Here is a 25,613-nt window from a genome sequence, read left to right as displayed (position 1 = left end):
ACAGAATGTTGTGCTTATGAGATATTTATTGTCCAGGTTGGAGGAAGGAAACAAACTAAAAAAAAATCATACAACTAACAGAAACACAAGTCAGGTGCCAAATTAAAATACAAACCACAAACCAAATGCCATATGCACCTGATCCATGCTTAAAGCACAGTAAAAGCAGAGTAAAATGAAACAAAAATTCAATTTACTAACAGAGATTTCCCAAACTCAAAATGCCACAGGGTGCCCTTTCTCAATAAATAAACTAAGAGATGTACAACTAAGGGAGAGCAGTTTAGGCTCGACAATACCTCACAAAAAACAAGTGCTAAAATGGGGAATATGTCACTGCACACACACACTCACTGGTGGATGAATCTTTACGCAAATCAAGTTCCACCAAATTGTCAACAGAAGAAGTTCAGAGCCAGTGTCACTAGTGACGAACTACTAAGAGTTTAAATAGTTTGAGCAACAATTCGGACAAGAGTACAGAACAACTCCTATACAACGCGCTACTATGATCCATCAAAAACTAACTACAACATATCAAAGACTGCTCAAGAACAGTCGCCCCTGACTTTGTTAGGCAGCTCATGAAACACTAATGTGCCAGTGGGAAGTGGAGAACCGGTTGGGTGGATCAGTGTCGGACCAAATGGAAGGTGGAAAGGCAGGGACCTCGGATGGAGTGGCAGCTGATGATTTGTGGATTGCAAGTTCCAGTGGTGTTGGTACGTAAATCTCGATTCACCAACCATGGTCACGTGATGTCTGTTCTGGTGATGAGCACAGACAACACAACGCGTACAGGCACACAGCAGCATAACATTAGAGAACCTCCAAAGCAGGCGAGAGCTGGTGGTCGTGACATGACCACATCAGTAAAGTTATAAAAAGAACAAAAACAATCATGTCTTAGTAGTTGACCTTTGGCAACAATACTAATGGGTCAGTTTCCTGGCTTGCACAGGAGCCTAAACTGGTGATCCTGCAGCATCAAGCCTGCTACTTTCTTACTGCTGTTATTTTTGCCCATGAAAACAGATCTTTCAATGACCACCTCACCTCCATCAACAACACCTCCTCCCTCTTCCTGAACCTTCCAACCTGTCTCTCCCCATCAGTTTCTCCTTCTCCATAAAGGTAGCAAACAAAAGCTGATCACCATATTCATGAGGCTGCCAGATGACAAATAAAAGTGAGCACAATAGAAAGAACAAAATCAATTCTTCACACATCGTTCATACTTTCACCCGCAATTATTTTCTCAATTCCTTTGATGCACTTCCTCTTCCTTGTCCACAACTTCCTCTATTCTGTCTCAGGTTTCAACAGGTTGTATATATCAATGTCTACAGAGATCTGAATGGAGAAAGCAATGAAGATTGAAACAGTTTATACGTGTGTTGACAGTGACAAAGAGACAACTCAGATACTCCCACAGCACAGTAGTACAGTAGTATTATTAGCTAGTGTTTGTGGTTATGTCCTTTCTCTCATACCTTCCTTCCTCCTCATCTCTCATTCCTACATTTTCATTCTCTTCTTAAATCTCCACTCATTTTTACATCTTATCTTTCCGGCTTAGCTCTAGTGACCTATCTTTTCTTTCTCTGGATTTTTTATATTGGTTGGTTGGTCCACCACTTTAGCCCTCAAGGAAACCTCTTCACTACTATAGAAAGGCTTGCCATGTGAATTCATGGTCCCCAGGGGATAAGTCTGACTGACTTTTCCTGTGGCGCCACAAGCAGGTTAAGGTCTGATTGAATTAAATATCTCAACATTTACAAGACAGACTGGCACAATCATAGTCTCCAGATTAAATATTGTAATTTTCATTTCTTATAGTCTGTCTGATGCTTTGAACTCTTGAGGGGCATTCAGACAGAGAGGACAGCACTGTGTCTTCTGCACAGCAACAATGATGTTCTGCACAGTCAACAGATGCACACATGTACTCTAAACGCTTGGTCCATGCACACATCATATCTACCTTGGGTGTTTGGAGGTCTATTTCCATCTCTGAAATCAACTTTAGTCATGTTTATGTTTAACTCTCTGCCCTTTCAACCCATTCCTCCTGTCACATCATCCTTCCTTCTGCCATCATCCTTCAGGTTTTCTCACTTTAATGACCCTCTTCCTTTCTGCTCCCACCTTCTAAATGTCTTGGTGTCTTCACCCTTGTCTTTTCTCTCCTTTCATCGTCCTTAACTTTTCTCCACCATCCTCTCCTACTTTGTTCATGTCTTTCCAACCTGCTATTTTTTGTTTCACCTATGTTTTTCTTTTACGTTCCCTTCATTTAAACTGTGCATATCAGATGTTTTAGCACATTTACTTTCACTTTCTTGCCCCTCCCTCCATCCTTCTCTCATTTACCCCCTTGTACCTACACCTAATTCTTTTTTTCTCCACCATGGTTTCTCTTCCGACTTACTTTGTACTAAGCAGCTCCCTGTGACCCTGGTTAGGAATAAGCAGGTATAAATATTGGATGAATGGATGGATTTACTTTGTACTGTTTCTCTTCCCCCTTAAATCAATCTTTAACCTTCTCAATTATTTTTATTCTTTTCTAAGTGCAAGTTCCTAAGGCTTTAATACAGAGACAAGATTTTTATTGCAGACTTCAATTAATAAAATACATAACATTCTTCTGATAATTTGACACATTGGAGCCTTTGTGCTGTGTTATTCTTCTCTGAATTACATAGCTGAGGATGACTTACAACTGCAAACACAACCAGAATCTCAGAATTTTGATATTTTGAATCTGAAATATAAAATCTTTTTCATTCCTTCCTGCACCCCTCCTACCTCACGTTATCTCTCTGTGACAGTTTGAAAGGCAATAATGACACGACATGTCACCATTTTAAAGCACATGAATGAAAGACTGAATGAGCTGGAAGAGAAAAGACCAGTTAGATATATAGAAAGAAGACGGAAGGAAAGTGAGATAGAGCACCTCACAGGGACAGAGGGAGACAGGCGTAGAGATAAATACGATGGGAGAAGACGGAGACAGAGACAGGCAGAGAGAGACAAGAGGAAAGTAGCAAGAAAAAGACAGAAAGCTTGCCTTCTTATCTTACATTGTCTTTCACAGTCAACCACACACTGGCACCTAATACTCCTGGATATGTGCGCAAACTGCTGAAAGCATCAGTTTCCCTGTGGTCTAACCTCAGGCTGCAACTAATGGCTCTTTTTATCAGCAGTGAATCAAGCTATTCTTCAGTTAGCTCAACAATCATTTAGTAAAATGTTAACAAGCATCAGGTATCTTTTCTTTTTTGGTTTTGCCAAAAGTGAACAAAATCCCAAAATATTACACTGAATCTTAAACAGTAGCAGACATTCATTGTGTTTGAGAAGCTGGAAGCAACACATTTGGCTGCACCGATGTGCTGAGCCTTTTATAAGTATTTCAGAAAGTCAGGCACGGTTAAACATGTACTGTATTAAAGGATATTTTCTAGAATCTACAGTTGTATGTTCACATTGTGTTGTGTTAGTCAAAACTTGGCTATATGAATATAATATAAAAATTTATTGTTTCATACTTCAGTTATACTTTTAGCATATAAAGGGGGTTCACGCAAATTATGAAGCATATTTGTGCTTCTGTTGAAACATAGTAAAAAGTACATTTTTGGTGAGTCTCCAAAGTACAAGATTAGTAAAAGAGTTAATGATACAAAAAAACAGCATATTCAAAGTAAATATTTGCAAAGTATATTGAAATGATATCATTACTTCATTAGTAATTTAGCATATTTCTTAAAAGTGTACTTTACTTTAAATGTATTTTGAAGTATATTAAGTTATATTTTCCAAAAGTATAATGTTTTTTCTGTTTAAATTGTGTAATTCTTTTTAAAATATAATAGTATGCCTATATTTAACTTTAGCTATATTTCAGTATATTTACTATGCATGTACAGTGGGTACGGAAAGTATTCAGACCCCTTTAAATTTTTCACTCTTTGTGTCATTGCAGCCATTTGCTAAAATCAAAAAAGTTCATTTTATTTTTCATTAATGTACACTCAGCACCCCATCTTGACAGAAAAAAACAGAAATGTAGAAATTTTTGCAAATTTATTAAAAAAGAAAAACTGAAATATCACATGGTCATAAGTATTCAGACCCTGTGCTCAGTATTGAGTAGAAGCACCCTTTTGATCCTCTCCAGTTCTTGTCAGGTTGGATGGTGAACGTTGGTGGACAGCCATTTTCAGGTCACTCCAGAGATGCTCATTTGGGTTTAAGTCAGGGCTCTGGCTGGGCCAGTCAAGAACGGTCACAGAGTTGTTCCGAAGCCACTCCTTTGTTATTTTAGCTGTGTGCTTAGGGTCATTGTCCTGTTGAAAGGTGAACCTTCGGCCCAGTCTGAGGTCCTGAGCACTCTGGAAGAGGTTTTCTTCCAGGATATCCCTGTACTTGGCCACATTCATCTTTCCTTCAGTTGCAACCAGTCGTCCTGTCCCTGCAGCTGAAAAACACCCCCACAACATGATGCTCCCACCACCATGTTTCACTGTAGGGATTGTATTGGGCAGGTGATGAGCAGTGCCTGGTTTTCTCCACAAATACCGCATAGAATTAATGCCAAAAAGTTCAATCTTGGTCTCATCAGACCAGAGAATCTTATTCCTCATAGTCTGGGAGTCATCTCCTTGAGATGTGTTTTTGGCAAACTCTATGCGGGCTTTCATGTGTCTTGCACTGAGGAGAGGCTTCCGTCGGGCCACTCTGCCATAAAGCCCTGACTGGTGGAGGGCTGCAGTGATAGTTGACTTTGTGGAACTTTCTCCCATCTCCCTACTGCATCTCTGGAGCTCAGCCACAGTGATCTTTGGGTTCTTCTTTACCTCTCTCACCAAGGCTCTTCTCCCACGATTGCTCAGTTTGGCTGGACGGCCAGGTCTAGGAAGAGTTCTGGTCGTCCCAAACTTTTTCCATTTGAGGATTATGGAGGCCACTGTGCTCTTAGGAACCTTGAGTGCTGCAGACATTCTTTTGTAACCTTGGCCAGATCTGTGCCTTGCCACAATTCTGTCTCTGAGCTCCTTGGGCAGTTCCTTCAACCTCATGATTCTCATTTGCGCTGACATGCACTGTGAGCTGTAAGGTCTTATATAGACAGGTGTGTGCCTTTCCTAATCAAGTCCAATCAGTTTAATTAAACACAGCTGGACTCCAATGAAGGAGCAGAACCATCTCAAGGAGGATCAGAAGAAATGGACAGCATGTGAGTTAAATATGAGTGTCACTGCAAAGGGTCTGAATACTTATGACCATGTGATATTTCAGTTTTTCTTTTGTAATAAATTTGCAAAAATTTCTACATTTGTTTTTTTTTCTGTCAAGATGGGGTGCTGAGTGTACATTAATGAGAAATAAAATGAACTTTTTTGATTTTGGCAAATGGCTGCAATGACACAAAGAGTGAAAAATTTAAAGGGGTCTGAATACTTTCCGTACCCACTGTATATTTATATATTTTTTTCATGTATATTTTCTAAAAGTATATTGAGTATACTTTTCAATTGTTACATTTAATCATACTTGAAGTTGTGTTAAAATGAAAAAACTTAAGCTGCACTTAATACACTCGAAGCTGCACTATAAATTTGCTTTAGTACATTAAAAACATATTTTTCACATATTATTGCATTTCCACATAAGGTGACCTAGGGTGTTTTGAAAGTCACTTATAAATAAAATATTATTATTATTATTATTATTATTATTTGGTCTGTATAAAGGTGTAAATACTCACAAGCTGAAAGGGAGCATATCACCACCTATCAAAGCAGAATTCATTCAGTCAATAAATTGATTCCCCTCGTGTTTATATACTGGCACAAAGACAGTAGTCCAATTAAATAATTCTAATAGTATCTCAACCTAACTGTGCATGTAAATTGACTGATTGTGTTGGAGGATATCCAAGCTTTTCAGAAGGCATTATGAGTAATCCTAACCATGACATGGGGTACATGAAGATTTAGAGTGCACTGAAGCTTAAACATGATGAGTCCATATTTTCCAACACTACAGTGAGAAATCACTTAAAGTCTGATAAACGTTTTTCCATCAAATTATGTTCATTCTTCAAGTCATAGCACAGATTGTCATGGCTCAGTTTATGTGCATTCTCATTGATTCATTTACAGTATCTCCAGTCTCTGGTCCACAGTCATTGCTTGGCTTTTTAACTTCATTCTAATTCTTCTGACTCTGAGAAAAAAAATGGCAGTTCATTCTCTATTGAAAGTTAATTAAAGTTGACAAATTAATGAGTTGAATATGCCGCTGATGTTTATTGAAAGTAAATAAAATTAATGAAATTTTTCCTCTTGGATTAATCAAATTACATGATTTGTTTTAAACACACTAATATTTTTTATCTTACATCCCTGATTGAACACATGAAATTATGTAGGACCATAAAATACAAATTCAATAAGAAACAAAAATGAAAGTATGAAACTAAAGTATGTTTATGAGGAAAGAATGAATGTTGTCTAGGCTGTAAACCATCTCTTACCCAATTTAAGACGCGATTGGCTCCAAGACCCTCTGTACTAGTATGAGGTCTAGATGATGGAATGAATATTGTATATATTATTATTATATCATTAGGACAAAAACCAATGTTAGTTGAATATTACAGTACTAATTCTAAAAAAAAATCACCTGACATTTAGATTTAGATTAATATTTATCTCAGCCATTTTTAGACTAAGTTGCTACTAGTACAGATAACATTACACACCTACACACGTCATACAGTGCAGGGTTTTAAAGGGTGAATGTATTTAATTTGGGGGATGTGAAAATTATTTCTCAAGCATCATTATTCATTTTTATATATTTATATTTATATTAATTTTTATATTAACCATCATTATTTAATTATGTGCTGTTTTTGACTATTGCCTGTGGCCCACATCAGTAAAATAACAATAAGCATAATGAATTCTCTTTATAACCCACAGCTTTGCAGAACAGTGCTCAAACTGGATGAGAGGGAGGAAACATGCGAGGTGGCAGAGAAGAAAATGAAGAGAGAAAAAACAAAGAAAAGAAAAAGGTAACAAAACTAACAGCAGAGAGAGTTAAAATACAGAGATGATGAGGAAAAGAGTGAAAAAAAAAAAGATCATAGGGGAAAGTAAAAAACATAACTGTGCTGATATAAATCTCCCTCAGGTTAAAAACAAGATGATAATTAAAAATGTACCACAGGGTCCCGCTGTGTGTGTCTGTACAGTGTGTGCATATGTGCACGTCTTTATTGCTGTAAGTGGGATTGTGTGCAGTGGTGGTAGCGAGGGGTTATGCTGGTGAGGTTGTGGTGCCCATTAAAAGGTGTCCTGCTGCAATCAGTGTACGTAGGCATTAGGGCCCATTTGTTACTACATCAATCTGGAGTTAATGGAACACACACAACACCCAAAAGCACACACTTGTACACACAACCAAACACATTTCTGCCTAACATTGTCAGAGAGGCTGCTGAACAGCAGGACACACGCAGATGCACTTGAAGACAGACAGACAGACACACACACACACACACAGCTGGTAAAGAAGCTGGTGAAACAGACCCACAGAACACAACAGACAATACTTACTACACAATGAGATCCCTTCAATTTTTCATTTCCTGTTTCTTCACATCGTTCTTAGATTCTTCATCTGCCCTTTGTTTTTAAGTAAAAATTCTTTTTGGTTTTTGCCCACACTCATGACAGAAAACTGATTTTCTCTTGCTTTCATTCCAGTGTTGACTGGCAACATGTATCAGGTATTTTGCCAGCCCAAATAGCCTTGACTCCCACTCTGAAAAACACCCAGACAAATCAAAGTGAGAAGACTAAATTTGAAAATGTCATGGTTTTCATCAGTAGATAAGGCAGCACTGCAGTGAGTCCTGTGTGGGCTCTGTAAATGTTTTATCACAAACTAAATTGTAGAGCACATATCTGCTCATAAGTCACTGTTAATTGCTGATTAGGGGAGATAAAAGAACAAAAACGCAGCAGGACTGGAATGGGAAGAGCACAGACATGCAGAGAGCAGAAGGTCAGCAGAGCGGCTTAATGCTGGCAGATGCACCATCTTTCAGCTGTCTGAGCCAAGACGCCAAATCCCCACCAGCTCCAGGCCTGCTGTTCTGCAGTTTAACCTGACCTCTGACCTCTGAAAGCATTGTCTCTCAGTAAAGTGGTCGAACCCAGTGGAACAGTGCTGGGTGCTGAAGTGATTTTGGCATAGTGGCCACAGTCAGAATTGCAAGTGGCCAGTGGACTAATAAACTTAGCTTAGTCACAGCTGCTTACAGAGTTTAGTTTTTCGTTTTGCATTGATGTAGTTAACACTGCTGTCAGTGACATAACCTTGACCTTTTCCAAACACACTTTACATCCACTGTGCTAGATGAGCAACTTTTGTTGAAATGAATGGACTGACTACTGCAACCAATTCCTTAACCGGTTGCATCTGTGCTTTTATGACACTAGACGTTTGTAGCAATATACATGTGCTATACATTCACATAATCAGCAGAAAGTCTGCTAAAAGCTCATCAAAAACAATTTTAGGAAAACTAAACACAATTCAAGCAACAAGCAGTTAAACGGCCACATATCAAAAACAAGCTGAAGGTGCAAGACCTAAAATGTGACAAATTCCATAAAACACATGCTAATGAGACATGAACCATTTGAAAACTAACACTATGCAGATTCCAATAATATAAGTCCTATTTCTCTACCATTAAAACTCACTAAAAGACCAGCCAAGGAATTGCAGAAATAAATGTCTAATTTATGAAGCCATGATTATGAAGTTTGTGGTACCTTTGCTGTTTTCTGGTCATAAGTTGTTTCTATATAAACAAAGATTTTATTTGTGTCATTTTTGAGCAGTAGTCTTAAAAATGGCCCAGGTCCAGGTTAATACATGTTATATAAAAATGCTAAATATATGTGTGTTTACACTTACACTTTTGCAGTTTCGCTTTTAAGGTGTTTAACCCACTTCTGAACTATTAATCAAAACCTACGTTTTCTTTTGCGGGATATTTGCAACAAGACGATTCCAGCTCTTGGGTCATTTATGCCCTGAGGTCACAGAGCTGAACTGACCACCTTTAATGTGACAGTAACAGTTTAACTCTTTATGGTAAGAAACTCCACACTTCGCACTAACTATAAATTGAGGAGTACCACTTTAATGAAGCATAAATAAACAGAAAGTAAGTGTTGGTTCTTACCAGGTGTGATTTCTATCACTGTGTCTTGTCTCTCTGGGGGAAAAAGCACCTTGGGTGGCTGAGTGGTCTGGAGAGCTGAGAGAAAAACAGCAGGAAAGATATGCAGAGGAAAGGTTAATTGTCAGAAGTGAGTAAGAGTTTTGGCTCTGCTTGATGTATGTTATGGTCTTCTCAATCCCACGCAATAAATCTTACATCTAAAAAAACGCTAATTTAATGGAGACCCCACATTAAAATCCTACAGATTCAATTTATCCACCACACTGACCTGGAAAGAAAAAAGAATCAAGGTAGTGAGAAGATTGAAAAAAAAAAGCTTCTTATGACATCCATAGATGGTCCTTGGTAAAGGGAATAAGTGAAAAATTCAAACAACCAAAACACAATTAGGGTTCTACATTAATGCATCAGCACTTCATTGATAAAGACAATGAAAACTCGGTATGTGAACAGATCCAGCTAGAAAAACAAGAAGGGTTAGAAAGTTTGAGAGTGACAGAAAGCACATAGACACTAGGCAGCATATGATTAGAATTAGCCTGAAAAACATATTTGTTAATGAAGCGCTACACAGTAAAAAGCCCAGGGAGTGAGCAAAGTGTTGTTCTACCAATTGATCACTGCCCTTGGGCATCACAGAGCCAAACATAAAGCGACTGGAGCTCAATGACTGTCACATGTGCAAGATGCCTCAGCCACAGAGGCAGCTCAGTGCCCAGCTTGTCTCACCTCACCATTTATTTCTGTCTCTCTTCAGACAAGCCCACTGACTGACTTCCCTGCTTTCTACTCCGATGACCATCAGACACCAGTGCACTTTGCTGTCGAACACCTTTTCCCTCTACCTTCTCTGAGTCTCTAATAATTGTCTCTGATGTGCTGTGCAAGTTCCATTCTTCTGAAGAATTTGTTTTGAGACTATGAGAAGGTGATTTCTGGCACTGACCAGAATAAATCACTCAGATCTTCATCTATGTTACAAACCAAAATAGTCAATTTTAAGTAATAACAGAGAGATCACTGTAGGGTCCAGGTCAAATAAACATCAAACATTCTGGAGTCAGGAGTTAGCAAACCTGGAGCCCAGTCAATGAAACCAGGTTGGAAATGTGGGTTAGAGCTACTTTGACTTATACAAAACATTCAAACATTTCGAGTTTGATATTCAACAGTCTATAGTTGGATAAACTGTCATGGAGACAATTTAGTGCCAATAAGAAAAAGATTGAGCACTGTAACCATGGAGGAAACTGCTGCTCTTCAAAAGCAAACATCACCACAGGACTGAGGTTTGCCGAAGAGCACCCTGATTCTCTCTAACACTTCTGGGCAAATATTTTATGGATTGATGAAAGTAAGTGAATTTTGAGGGAAGAACACGCAGGAGTGCATCTGTTGTAAAATGCACTGCATCCCAACAAGAAAACATCATGTCAAAGGTGAAGTACAGTGGACAGAGCACCATGATGTGGGGCTGTTTCTCTATCCCTGGGTCTGGAGAGCTGTCATCATCACGGAGAAAATTAATTCCCAGGTTTAAGAAGATATCTTACAGGATAATGTTAGAGTGGCTGCCCACCAGCCCACAAGGGTTCATGACAAAACAGATTCTAATTGTTTTTATGTCATTGCCTTAAAGACACTGTGACTCAGAAGAAGATGAGATAATCTTTTCTGACCAATTAACGAAGAAAGCCAGACCATCCAAAACATCCTTTTATTTGACACTCCATACCAAGGCCTGTGGAGCGCTTGATAATGAGCCTCACAAGACACACCTGAAAAATAACCACCTTTGGGGCTTTTATGAAACATTAGAGATTAGCTAGCTGGGCTGTAAAGAACAGGAAGGAGGTCCATCCATCCATCCATCCATCCATCTTCTATACCCGCTTTTTCCTGAAAGCCAGGGTCACAGGGATCTGCTGGAGCCTATCCCAGCTCTCTCTCAGGTGAAAGGCAGGGGTACACCCTGGACAGGTCACCAGTCCATCACAGGGCCACATAGAGACAGACAACCTCACACACTCACACTCACTCCTATGGGCAATTTTTAGATTCACCAATCAACCTGACATACATGTTTTTGGACTGTGGGAGGAAACCGGAGTACCCAGAGTAAACCCACGCAAGCGCGGGGAGAACATGCAAACTCCACACAGAAAGGCCGGGTTGCGAACCCACGACCTTCTTGCTGTGAGGCAAAATTAGTTTAGTGTTGGAGTCTATGACATGTGCGACATGAAACAGACCAGAGCTTTCAGTAAGTATGTTTTCCCCCATTAAACCAGGAACCAGGCACAAGACAGCAGGTAGAAGCTCAGTTTTCTCTATGTATCCAAAAAACACTGTGATCTCTGTCTATATATTGGTCTACTAGTGTTACTGAACCTTCTGTATCCATCAGACTCAGAGGGAACACTGCTGTGCTCATATCAGAGATAAATAAGGTTTCTGAAAACTTTTCATTAGTCTGACCTGTAATAGAAATTTACTGTTGCACATTGGTTTAAATGCTGTTTCTGTGACTTTTCCAAAGTGACAAGAATATTCTATAGACACTTTCCACCTTGTGCTTCAGCTTTTCCCCCAATAACCCTGTCCACGCTTCTGTTTCTCTGATAAGACTGATAGTTTCATTTGCATTCTGAAGGCTTTGCTGCACCCTTTTAAGATTAATGAGACAACCCTTCACCTAGACCTTCTTCTCTCCTGTTCGTTCTGCTATTCCCATCCCATCTCATAGGTTGGTTGTTTCTATCTACCAGAGCAAAACTGAAAAAAAGCTTTTTTTACTGTTCACAGTTATAATGAAGAGATAGAGAGTAGATTTCCTTCAGACATGACAGAACATACTGGATTTTTGTGGCTTTAATCTGGGTAAGTGTCATTATTGCTGGGTGTACACTTATACCTGTCTGAAATTTTGGTAGGTCAAAGAGACGGAGGCACAGCAAGAGCAGTGTCATTAAGTCATGGTGCAGTGTGTCTCTCCTACACACATCCATGTCTTTTTCAAATGATACAAATTGAACAGAGCCTACCACAAAGTAGGCATTGCTGTTTTATGGTTGTCAAGTAAACTGTCCTTTCTGAAACACAGCAAATCGCTCCAGCAGCAAGGAAATGACACCAGTGCCACCATGTGCAGGCTGTATTGTACCATTTGTCCATCAGTTACACACACCACCACTGGCCACAAAATTACCAAAATGTCGTAACACATAATCCACTAATGGCATGTGGGAAAAAACCCGGCTCTGTCTGAAAGGAAGAGAAAGCTCATGTTTGCCAGTGTCTGGGCTCTCTGTTGTTCTGAAAAAAAATCTGAATATCAAAAGGTATGTGGTGAACTGATGATAATAATGGGGTTGCTGTTTACTTTTAGAAGACAGCTTCATACACACATGTATTTGAGACCATTGAACTTTTTATAATGGTTGCATGTCTTGAAAATTATAGTACTTTGTTGTGAAAAGTGTGTTTAGGTGTGTGTGTGTGTGCACACTTGTATTTCTGTCTTTGTGAATACCATTTGGAGCACTTTTATATAAAATATTTATTTTTATTTTTATTTTATTTACATTTATTTTTCCAGGCCTCACATTTTTCAGACTCTTCTTTGAGGGTTAAGACTTGGTTTTAGGTTAGGGTCAGGGTTAGGCATTTTGTTGTGATGGTTAGGGTGAGGGCCAATGATTCACTGTGAATCTGTACGATCTGAAGAATGATATACTTTTCTGCTTTAGCATAAAAAGTGCATTTAAACCTACACAAACCGAGGTTTTTGGTCATCTGTGAGCAGTTAAACCACAACAGTTAGTTATTAGTTATATGTTATAACTAATAAAATAAATATGTTGAAGACAGACTGATCTACTGATTAGCTACTGCTGATAAATACTAATAAATTATGTTATAATAAAACTGCTTCATTTTCTGTCAATCAACAATTATTTAATTAAATAACTAACTGCAGTATATCACAAGCCAAATGTGTTGCGCCCTGGTGGTGGTGGTGAAGGAAAGAACAAGGGAGGACCCAAAATGCAGGACAACAGGCTGGTTTATTCTCCCTGGATCGTCCAGGGCTCAGGCAAACTTGGTTCTCTGCCGTTCGGCAGTCAGGCAGACAGGGAAACAAAAGCTCTTCTTCCGTGAACATAAATCAAGGTAACTAGCAAGGGTAACGTAACTAATGTTCCAGCCGGGAACAAAGGAAAACCAAGGACATATATACAGAACTCAAGACACAGGTGAACATAATCTAACTAATGAGCACGGACACAAAGCTAACTGGGGTTAATACTGAACACAGGAAACTAGAACTAGAACACAGGAAACTGACCAAAATAAAATACAAAACAGGAAAGCAAGACTCGGGGCTTAACAAAATGTGCATTCTGCATTTACAAACATAGCCACTGTCCACTATAAATTCTCAATTCCTGCATGGCAAAAAAACCCAAAACATTATACTATAAAAGTCACTGCAAAAAAGTTGGGTCCAATGTGATCTCCACCCAAATATTTAAAAATTGTACAGACAAACTACTGTAATTAGCAAGATTACAAAGTCTTTCATTACAGCTTTGTCAGTGTGGTGCATGTCCTCTCACATGCACTCTGTATTTCAAACAGACTTGATCTTCTCTAGTTAGGCAGTGCAATGTAGTGCGGCACATAAGGTCAGAGAGTACAATAATCACTGAAGAAAAAAAAGCACTTCAGACAGAGTACTCAGAATTTGTAATGCTCGTTTGTAATGTCGACATTACAGGGGACATAAATGTGGCATTTTGTTGAACTTTGTTTCTGAATGTGAGTGCAGGCATGTGATGAGATCTGAACTGATGTGAGCTCAGAAGGTTTAGGCCATTTGAAAGTCATCTGACTAACTAGTATGTGATTCTATGAAGTGTCCTGATCAGCTCAGCAGATGCTGACAATAGATTAAAGCAAACACTTTCTTATCCTCTTCTTTATCGGCACAGATGGAATGAATATGGGACCTTTTTTCCATGAGCATTTTCACTACACTACAAAACCTTTCCATTACAACAGAACACAACAGAATATTTGAACCAATATTTACTATCAAATGTCCATTTTATCAACAAGATGTTAATTATTCCTGCAATGTAGCTTTTATAATGTTATAATTTTATAATGCTACAAATGGACGGATCACTTCATTTTGACCTTTTGCTGATTTCTGTTTAGTGCAATGACACAAGAATTTCTGTCTCGTCTGACCTTTGTGACAGTGGACCTTTTATTTAGTCATAGAGGGAGACTTTGCAAATCTCATTTGAGAGACATTCTGCACAAGTCCAAGCTCATAAGGGCTGTCAGAGAGCTGTGCACTCAGGCAAGGAGGATGTAAGTACTGGGCTCTATATTAATAATACTGCAGCCGATTTCTATGCTGCAGAAAGAAAAACCGAGTTCACTTATTGTTCAGGTTAACAGGTAAATCATTAAACCATACAAGCAGTTTTTTTTTCAAACACAAAGTTCTACTTACATTCAGTGTTATTCATAAAAAAGCTGTGTAACTTTAAGGTACAGCCAATTTGTTGAATTAATACTCTGAAAAAAAACTTGAAAACTTTGAAAAAAACTTGTATAGCGTTATCTAGATTGAAGTCTCAGTACATTACAGCCACCTTGAGCTCCTGCAAAAGGTTTAGTGAGGGTGGCATAACAAGTTCACACTTCCACTTTAAACTTCTTAGAAAGGACAGTCAATAAGTGCCCAACAGCAAGGAAACGGACAAATGGGAGAGTGGAGTTTGGGTGGGGGGGGGGGTTGTAACTCATGTCTCAGGTGAAGAATGGTTTTGAATGGATGCTCTTGAAAGGAGGAAGACTACATCACTACACCAAACAAAAAAACTGGGCACAGCACATGATCCCAGCCCAATGGTCAAATTTATCATCATCAGGAGTCTGTGGACAGATGGAGAAAGACCAGGATGGCCGTTCTAATCTGATGCCAAACAGCATCCTTCACGTTTTCTCCTTCTCCTCCTAATGTATCAGCTTTGCCATCAAGAAACCAAAGTTCCATGTTTAGATCACATTTGCTGAATGAACAATCTGGGAAGCAGATGAAAGCTCCAAAGATCCATCCATCCATCCATCATCTATACCCGCTTATTCCTAACTAGGGTCCCAGGGATCTGCTGGAGCCTATCCCAGCTCTCTTTGGGTGAAAGGCAGGGGTACACCCTGGACAGGTCACCAGTCCATCACAGGGCCACATAGAGACAAACAACCACACACACTCACACGCAATTTAGAGTCAGCAAACAACCTGACATACATGTTTTTGGACTGTGGGAGGAAACCAGAGTACCTGGAGAAAACCCACGCAAGCACAGGGAGAACATGCAAACTCCACACAGAAAGGCCCCTGCTGGGTTTCAAACCAGAAATCTTCTTGCTGTGAGGCAACAGTGCTAACCACTAATCCACTGTGCTGCCCCAGTCTGAAGATCAAGAAAGTATATTTAAGCTTTTTTTTACAATGCTTGTCAGAAATATGAATCAAGGCAGTGATTGTTCAAAGTGACCTCTGTGAAATTATGAAATTATACTGAATGTGCAATATTGTGTTATTAATACTGATGCATAATATAAATATATATTGCATGAATTTGTAAGCAACCTTTTACTGTTGCAGCTGATAGATGTGGGTTAAATGTATATTCATGTTACTGTAGTACGCTTTTTTGGAAAGATAGCAAACAACTATATTGTTGGCTTACATTTAAAATACAGCAGTAAAGCAATATAAAATAACAGAAAGTGGAAATAAGTTAAAAACCACAAACGGAGGAAGCATACATTGTTAGCTGAGAATAGAGTCAGCCTTCCTGTTCTCTAACCAACAACAATAATGAAAACGTGTACATTTTATACTGTTCAGTCTGCATAATCAGACACTATATTCTGTATATCAAATTGATTTGACCTTCTGGGGAATTATGAAATGTCTGGCGGGGCAGAGACGCGGGAGACATTAATGTTCAGTCTAGATACATTTAGACTTGTATGCCATGCCCTATTCACAGTAAGAATCATTTATTCCTGTCAGGTTTAACTACTGTATTTTGACTTTCTTTTTTTTTTTTTTTTTTTGCTTGAAAACTAGCCACTGATACTTGAATTTCCCTGAGGGAAGTTTAAACTATTTCTCTAGTGTGACAGAAAACAGCTCTATGCTTTTTTCATATTTTAAGCAACAGTTTCTCACTGAGTGAAGCCCTAAAGTAAACAAATAAATGAGTCCATTAACCATCCAGAAAATCATTTTGCTCCTGTCTTTACTGTCTTTGTATGTTGTCTTTTCTCTCTGTGTCCCTCACATCCTTTAGCTCTTCAATACTGCATCCATCATTTTCTGTTTGTAGCTCCAGTTTTCCCACGTTCAAATTATTTTGATGTCCTTTTTATAAAAGCAGAACAGTACGGACGTCAACATATTTCACAATTTTTCTGCCTATTTAAGCTCTTACAAATAACCTTTCACCCATCGTGGCCTGTTATCATTCTGTGTTCACTGCTACAACATTTTCACTGTATGTAGGCTCTGGTTCTTTGTGTAGTCCTGGGTCTGTGTGTGTACAAATGAGTGTATTGTCAAGAATTCATGTCCTCTAAATGGATGAGGAGTTATGGTGGCATTAAAAACTAATGCTTTCACAGTTGGAGAGTGTTTGTGTGTGTGCGTGTGAGTATGCTAAGTATGCTGCACATGTGCTTTGAGTCAGGGAATGAATGCATGCCATCAGAATGGACCCACTGAAATGCAAAATGCACCGTGTGTGTGGGTGTGTGTGAACGTGTATGTATACATAAATATAAATTTCTACATTCATGTTGTATTTGTCTTTATCTGTGGCCCTGTGTATACACACATTTCATAGTTATTTCTTTGTGGTGAGAGATTGTTTGGTATGTGAACCAGCTGAAGTAGCTGTATATGAGAAATGTGCTTGAGAGTTTGTGCAGAAAACAAATGCAAAGTCAATGAATTGTTGGCGCTGATCAAGAGCTGATCTCTTGAGATTTAGTTTGAGTACTTAAAACAAGAGGCACAGGGGACGCTAAAATCTCTCCATCTCACCTTGTAGTGAATATCTGTAATTTGTTTTTGCCTGCGGCGCGGACCTGATAAGCTTGATAAAAATGTAGGGAAGAATGCTCTATTCATATTTAACACAGCTGCAGCACAGCTGAAGTGGGGATTCGGAAAACAAAAAAAGTGCAGTCCTCATGGACTGTAGGTAGGCATCAATAAAGAAGGGAAAGTTTTACATCCAGACCACTCTAGATGGCCTGTCATTGTAAACAGTATGTTGTTATGATGGCCGTATCTCAAGACTTGGATACCTGGCAGGTACATGAGTACATGTACATGTGGCCTATTGTGTTGTCAATTATCGAAAAGGTAAAGTTACAGTAGGCATTCTCTAACTAGCAGTGGCTACGAGATCAATTCAAAGCATTTCATTGTCAGGCTGTTCATATTCAGCTAGACTATAAGGTGAGAGCAATTTAGTTCAACCACACCACAAACTTTGCTAAGAATGTAGGAGTCTTAATCACTTCGCTGCCAATTATACAACAAAAGTTAGATAATTGGATAAACTCATAAATCTCCAGTTTGTCCACATATTCAGGTGATTTAGACTTCAGCCTATCACCAAACACCAAGAGTCATCAACAATAACATTCTCTGATAGCAACGACCATGAGCCCACCCCCAAATTGTCAAAACCTGTGCACAAACATTTTACTGGAACGCAGGTAGCAGCAAAGGGACAACAAGAAGTCAGAAAACTAAAAAAGCCATTTTTTATGTGATATGATAAACACACAAGGCTGTTTTTCATGTGAATTTACAATTGCTCTCTCATGTCACATGTCTCATGTCACATTTGCACCTGTGAGTGGGATATTTATGCATGCAAAACTTGCAGGTTTATATTTTGCATCTCTTTTTTAGTGATGAACATTTAGTTGACATGGATTTAACACTATAAACTTTGATTTCAGTTACAATTCAATAAATAGACTGTCCTTACACCTTTACTGCTCTAAACATTAGTATAGAGCATGTATGAATTCCTATTCATTTTCTACTTAGAAAATATTAATTAAATTATCAATATAGTCAAAAACAGACCAAAAATAAAAGCTCATCTGGAACAGAGAGCTGAAGAATATCAGGGATAATACAACTGTAGATTAATGGTAATTTCACACTATTCGTTTCTGTAGTGTGAAACGTACCTCTCTGAAGAGTTCATCAGGAAAAGCCTGAGGGTAGAACACACTGCATAAAGGAAGTGTGTGTGTGAGATCAATGGGCTTTAATGTGACCCTGGTGCAAGCACTGAGGTGGGAGAAACATTACAACTGAAGTACACCTGTCTCTTTTCACGCACATCGGCATATGCATTGTAGATCATTATCATGAAAACCATCTGCTCAGCCGCAGTGCCACACTGGAGGGACACCCTGATGGAGCAAACAAGCGCTCTCCCTCAACTTTGCACATAGAGCTGGATGATTAAAGGCATAAATTAAGAATGAAGGGCTCTATGGGGAGGGGAAGAAGGTGCAGAGGAAGAAGAGCAATGCTTGATAAGCTTGGATGTGACAGGTGCCAGGTGAACGAATTTAACAGGGCCCATATTTATCAAGTATCTCAGAATCACTCCTAGGAATCATGCTGAACGTTACCCTAGGACTAAAAACACTCCTACATCAGAGTGGATATTTAATTATTAATTATTTATGAGGTTCTTCTGCTCTCACTTTCCTACTGATAACAATGAGCCAGGTAGTTCTCAGCAGTAGTTTTTGCAACTGCTGTCAGTGTTCTGTGCAGGATTAGTCTGTGTCTCATAGATGATTCATTTGCCAAATAGCTTTAATGGGCAGATTTAAAATGGATAAAGAATAATGCTGTTTGGAACAACTCCAAAGAGCAGAGGTGTCTACTTGTCTTTCATGTTCATGAAATATGTGAACAAACACACTCCTGCAATGTACATAATGTAGAAAGTGCAATCCGTGCCCTCTGATGAGTCTCAGTAGAAGGTAAAATGCTCCTCATATGGTAATAATGAAAAATCCATTTGGCCGTGACCCCAAGGATCATCAAAAGTGGTACCAGAAAACTGTTAGAGCCAGAAAACAAAAACAAAAAAAGAAAGAAGAATGAAAATATGAATTAAAAGTAGAAGAATCAAAAACTAAGAAATCAGACAGCCAATAAGCAGCATACAGACTTATACAGTGTGGGCCAATATGTGTGTAAGGGAATACATAGTTAGTGATTCTAATTAGTTGATTTAAATCAGTTAAGGGAATCTTACCAAACTGCCGCAGGTCCCACCAACAGCCTGGATGGAAACACACATTTCCAGTGTCAGGGCTGTGGGGTGGCTCAACCACCTACGGCGATTTAACTAATTATCTGTCTGCTATCTGAAGGCTATAGTGCTCCATGTCTCTCCATCTCTACTACGAAGGCTCAGACTAAGCAGGTGCAATAACTATAAAGACACTGGAGTGGTAAGAAATGCCTCAACTTTTACATACTAGCACACACATACACAATAAACACAGTCAATCCAGGAATGTTAAAGAGTAATAAATGAGATGAATCATTTAAAATCACTTTTCATAATCAGTTCTATTTTCATTATTATTATTACCTTCATGATCAGGGTTGAACAACTAAACTCTTAGTTAAATATCTCATTACATTGTATAAAGAATACTATCTGATAATTACAACCCAGGTCTTATTTTGTCATCTTCTGGGAATACAAACCACAGAAATGTCATTGTTCTCCACTTGCCCAGATAATTTCCATCAGTGTCAGCAGGCCAAAAGAGGACACACGCATGGCGCCCCACAGTCACAAAGCTTAATTAAGACTCAGCAAGCTCAATAAATTATTAACTATGTGAATGTTTTTACTCTTTTTTTGATAAAGTAAAATGATAGCATATGACATAAACCACAAAAGGACACACTACATATAGTAACTATATGTAACAATATTAGCTATTGTCAGCTCCACATGTCTAAGAGTGCAGCAAAGAGCTCGTCTGAATCAGCGGCTGAGAAAATGTAATGGTCCGGTATAGTTGGAGTCAAAATTTCTGTACTATGGTCATTGACATCACCACCTTGTAAACACCTCAGTGGCTGTAATAAACCAGAATTATACTAAATAGTTAGTGCATACTAGAAATGTTGTGACCTTTTCACAAAGGATCTTTTTGTATCCAGTTCTGTATCCATCATATAATTATAACCAGTTAAAATAAAGCTCAATTCAGTTAAAATTGGCATCTTCTACCTGATTTCCTTGCCTACTTGGCTCAAATCAGTACCTTATAAATACTAAGACCCCCCTCAGTCATAAAAATGATCATGTTCCTCGAAGCACAGGTCGAGGTGGAGGAGTAGCTGCAATCTTCCAGTCAAACTTATTATTAAACTTTCATCCTCAGAACAGTTATAACTCATTTGAGAGCCTCACTCTTAGTCTCTCACATACAAACTGGAAAACACAAAAACCAGTTCTACTTGTCATTTTGTACTGTCCACCTGTCCCTTACTCAGAGTTTTTAACTGAATTCCCTGACTTCCTGTCTGATTTAGTGCTTAGATCAGATAAAGTCATTATAGTGGGAGATTTTAACATTCATGTAGATGTTGAAAATAACAGCCTCAGCATTGCATTTAATTCTATATTAGATTCAATTGGTTTCATTCAAAACGTTAATAAACCCACCCACTGTTTTAATCACACCCTTGATCTTGTTCTGACCTATGGCATCGAAATTGAACATCTAATAATTTTCCCCCCAAATCCTGTTTTGTCAGATCATTCTTTAATAACTTTCGAATTTAAAATGATGGATCATGCAGCGTCTGGAAGAAAATTCCACTACAGCAGATGTTTATCCGACAACGCTGTTAATAAATTTAAGAAAATGATTCCATCTTTATTTGCATCCATGCCAAGTATAAACATAGTGGAGGGCAGCTGCCTTAATCCTACTCCCTACCAAATTGATCATGTTGTTGACAGCGCTGTAACCTCACTGCGTGAAACGCTTGATTCTGTAGCCCCTCTGAAAAAGAAGTTAGTGATTCAGAGAAGACTAGCCCCATGGTATAATTTACATGTTCGTACCTTAAAGCAGGCATCACGAAGGCTGGAAAGGAAGTGGCGTTCCACAAACTTAGAGGAAATTTTTCTAGCCTGGAAAAACAGTCTACTAACATATAAAAAAGCTCTCCGTAAAGCCAGAACTGCATACTATTCATCACTAATAGAGGAAAATAAGAACAATCCCAGGTTTCTTTTCAGCACTGTAGCCAGGCTGACAAAAAGTCACAGCTCCGTTGAGCCCAGTGTTCCCTTAGCTCTCAGCAGTGATGAATTTATGAGTTTCTTTACAAATAAAATCACAACTATTAGAGATAAAATTCAGCAGATGCTTCCTATACCTGCAATAAATGAATCTTTTACTACAGTAGCTCTTGAATCATCTGTAGGACCTCAGTTATGTTTAGACTGCTTCTCTCCTATAGATCTCTCTGAATTTACATCAGTAGTTGCTTCATCGAAATCATCAACGTGTCTCTTGGACCCCATCCCGACTAGACTGCTTAAAGGCACCCTGCCATTAATGAACTCATCTTTATTGGACTTGGTAAATTTATCTCTAGTATCAGGCTACGTACCACAGGCCTTTAAGACTGCAGTAATCAAACCTTTACTCAAAAAGCCTAGTCTTGATCCAGGTGTCTTGGCTAATTATAGACCAATATCCAACCTGCCATTTATTTCTAAAATCCTAGAAAAAGCTGTTGCTAAGCAGCTATCAGACCACTTACACAGGAATGAACTATTTGAAGATTTCCAATCAGGATTTAGAGCACATCATAGTACAGAAACAGCACTGTTGAAAGTTACCAACGATCTTCTCTTAGCCTCAGATAATGGACTTGTTTCGATACTTGTCCTCCTAGACCTTAGTGCAGCATTCGACACCATTGACCACAACATCTTATTACAGAGACTGGAGCATGTGATTGGTATCAGAGGAACAGCGTTAAAGTGGTTCCAATCCTATTTATCGGACAGATTCCAGTTTGTTCATGTCCATGATGAACCTTCCACACGAACAAAAGTTAGTTATGGAGTTCCACAAGGTTCTGTGCTAGGACCGATTCTGTTCACCCTGTACATGCTTCCTTTAGGATATATCATTAGGAAGCACTCTATTAATTACCACTGCTATGCGGATGACACTCAGTTATATCTATCTATTAAACCTGTTAACACAAACCAGTTAACCAGACTTCAAGCCTGTCTAACTGACATAAAGGCTTGGATGACCAGTAACTTTTTACTTTTAAACTCGGAGAAAACAGAAGTCATTATATTTGGGCCTAAAAATCTCAGAAATAACTTTTCTAAAATTATAGCTACTCTAGATGGCATAGCTCTGGCCTCCAGCACTACTGTAAAAAACCTTGGAGTTATTTTTGACCAGGACATGTCCTTTAACTCACACATAAAACAAATTTCTAGAACTGCATTCTTTCACCTGCGCAACATTTCCAAAATTAGGAACATCCTGTCTCAAAATGATGCAGAAAAACTAGTCCATGCGTTTGTTTCCTCAAGGCTAGATTACTGTAACTCATTACTATCTGGATGTCCTAATATCTTAATAAAAAGCCTCCAATTAATCCAGAATGCCGCAGCCAGAGTCCTGACAGGAACTAGCAAGAGAGATCATATTTCTCCTATATTGGCTTCTCTTCATTGGCTCCCTGTAAAATATAGAATAGAATTTAAAATCCTTCTTCTCACATACAAATCCCTTCATAATCAAGCTCCTTCATACCTTAAAAACCTCATAGTACCATATTATCCCAATAGACCACTTCGCTCTCAGAGTGCAGGCCTACTTGTGGTTCCCAGAGTTCTCAAAAGCAGAATGGGAGGCAGAGCCTTTAGCTATCAAGCTCCTCTCCTGTGGAACCAGCTCTCAGCCTGGGTTCAGGAGGCAGACACTCTCTGTACTTTTAAGGCTAGACTTAAAACCTTCCTCTTTGACAAAGCATATAGTTAGGGCTGGCTTCAGGCAACCCTGAACCATCCCTTAGTTAGTTATGCTGCTATAGGCCTAGACTGCCCGAGGACCATCGGTGCACTGAGCTCCCCTACCCTACCCCCCCCCCCCCCCCTTCTCTCCCACCTCATGTATATTCCACCATTGAATGTTACTAACCTTGTGCTCTCTCTCTCCCCTAGTTTGTGCTCTCTCCCTCCCTCTCTCTCTCTCTCTCTCTGTACCTTCTGCAGGTGTCCCTGGTCCTGGAGCTGTTTATCGCTGATGTGCAGTTACTGGCCCCACCAACTTGCAGTGTCTATTTGTTGTTTATTGTTGCTGTTCTTTTCTCTCTGCTCTATCCACTCACCCCAACCGGTCGAGGCAGATGGCCGCCCAAACTGAGCCCGGTTCTGCTGGAGGTTTTTTTCTTCCGTTAAAGGGAGTTTTTTCCTCTCCACTGTCGCCAAGTGCTTGCTCATAAGGGAATTGTTGGGTTTTTAGTTTTAGTTTTTGTAAAGTGCCTTGAGATGATTTGTATTGTGATTTGGCGCTATACAAATAAAATTGAATTGAATTGAATTGAATTAAGATGATTACACCTCAAAGCTAAATCACAAAAGCATACTACTTTAAATGTTAAACCATTTAGTTTTTTTAATGCCATTTACAAAACAAGGTTAATTCCATTAATGTGCTCAGTGTAACAGGTTTCTATGAGCAGGGTGGTTTGCATGTCTGACAGGTGAAGCTTACCTTGCTTATTTATAATTTAAATAAAACATGTATTTGAATAATTGCCAAAATCCAAATCTACGGCAATGGTACTAATACAGCTGAAAATACAATGGGCTACCACTAATAATGGTACTACCTCTGCTAAAACAGCTATTATTTCCCTACTACATCTACTGTAACAGAATGGCCATTTACAATATATGCCAGATAATGTCCATATATGATGTCCATAGTGTGAGTGTGAGTTTTGGTACATTAGGTAACGTTGATCTATAAAAATCTCTGTACAGCTTCTAAAAAAGGTGAATTGTCCCCAAAATGTTGATTATAATAAAAAAATGCATATATGACTTTGAACAAAAGTGAGGTGTCTATTTGTGTCTGTGCATGCAAGTGTGTAACTGTGTCTGGTAAGAGGTGATAAGACCTTTAATAATGAGCTTGTTCATTTTGTCATCAGTCAATGCACTGTCACTGTCAAGGCCATAATCACTAATTAATACATTTTTCATTTATGCACACACATTAACATGGATAGAGAGAGTAAATGAATGCTGAAAATGGCTGAGCAGACTTTAGACAGTGACAAATTCTTTCTTTTTACAAACACACACACACATTTTCTGACAGTAGCCAGGTCATGGTCATTAAACTGTACATTTACATACCACCATTATTTTGTACACACACACACCTTTATCCACCATCAATTGTCCGACAGATTTTTGAGTGAAATATCACTTCACTGTGTGAGAGGGGAGCTGTCTATCATGCCTCTGAATGTCATTTTTACATTTAAGTAAAAACAAATATAAATGCTCACTGTAATGTAGCATGTTGTTTCTGTTTACTGCAATTTGTGTCTTTAGGAAAATATCATCCACAAGTCTGGTTCACAAATTCTTATTGTTTCCAGCCTGAGAGAAGCACATGGGTAAACACACACACACACACGTACTTCTAATGAAAATAGAGGTGGTTGCCAAAGAACAAGGTAAGTCCATCACACACACAAACATAAACAACAAATACAGGGTCACACACACTTCCTGATCGATGCAGACTGTCCTCTAGCACAGACTCAACCTCGCTGTGATGCATGATGGGTAATTATTCAAGCCTTTGAGTGCTAATGAGAAACATGCTTCCCACATCCATTTCATTAAATACTTGTGCAGGTCAATGCTGTATTCATTTGTCATCATAAAATCAGTGTTTTATATGCAGAGAAGAACATGCAGACAAATAAAGGCCGGAGAGAAGGGAAACGTTGTGAAGCCACAGTACATATTCATGATGAAAATCAATCATAGGGATGAAGAAGCATTGATCTGAAAGGAAAAGCAGGATGTTGTTCATCAATAGTGAAGCCACCTGATCATAAACAGGCAATAAAAGCCATTCAATATAGAAATCAATG

At 38.8% G+C, this 25,613-nt stretch overlaps 1 protein-coding gene across 2 annotated transcripts in view; it reads right to left on the bottom strand.

Moving 5' to 3' along the window:
- Positions 1-25,613, bottom strand: part of il1rapl2 (interleukin 1 receptor accessory protein-like 2) — a 397,230-nt gene that overhangs the window by 63,039 nt on the left and 308,578 nt on the right. For both annotated transcript variants that reach the window (XM_026331029.1, XM_026331028.1), the window contains exon 6: positions 9,290-9,364. In XM_026331029.1, the coding sequence (XP_026186814.1) occupies positions 9,290-9,364 (75 nt within the window). The remainder of the gene's footprint in view (positions 1-9,289; positions 9,365-25,613) is intronic.

Source organism: Mastacembelus armatus, chromosome 10, assembly GCF_900324485.2.
Source record: "Mastacembelus armatus chromosome 10, fMasArm1.2, whole genome shotgun sequence".
Taxonomy (NCBI): Eukaryota; Metazoa; Chordata; class Actinopteri; order Synbranchiformes; family Mastacembelidae; genus Mastacembelus; species Mastacembelus armatus.
The sequence above is the reverse complement of the archived record's forward strand: the minus strand, read 5'-3'. Positions and strand labels throughout refer to the sequence as shown.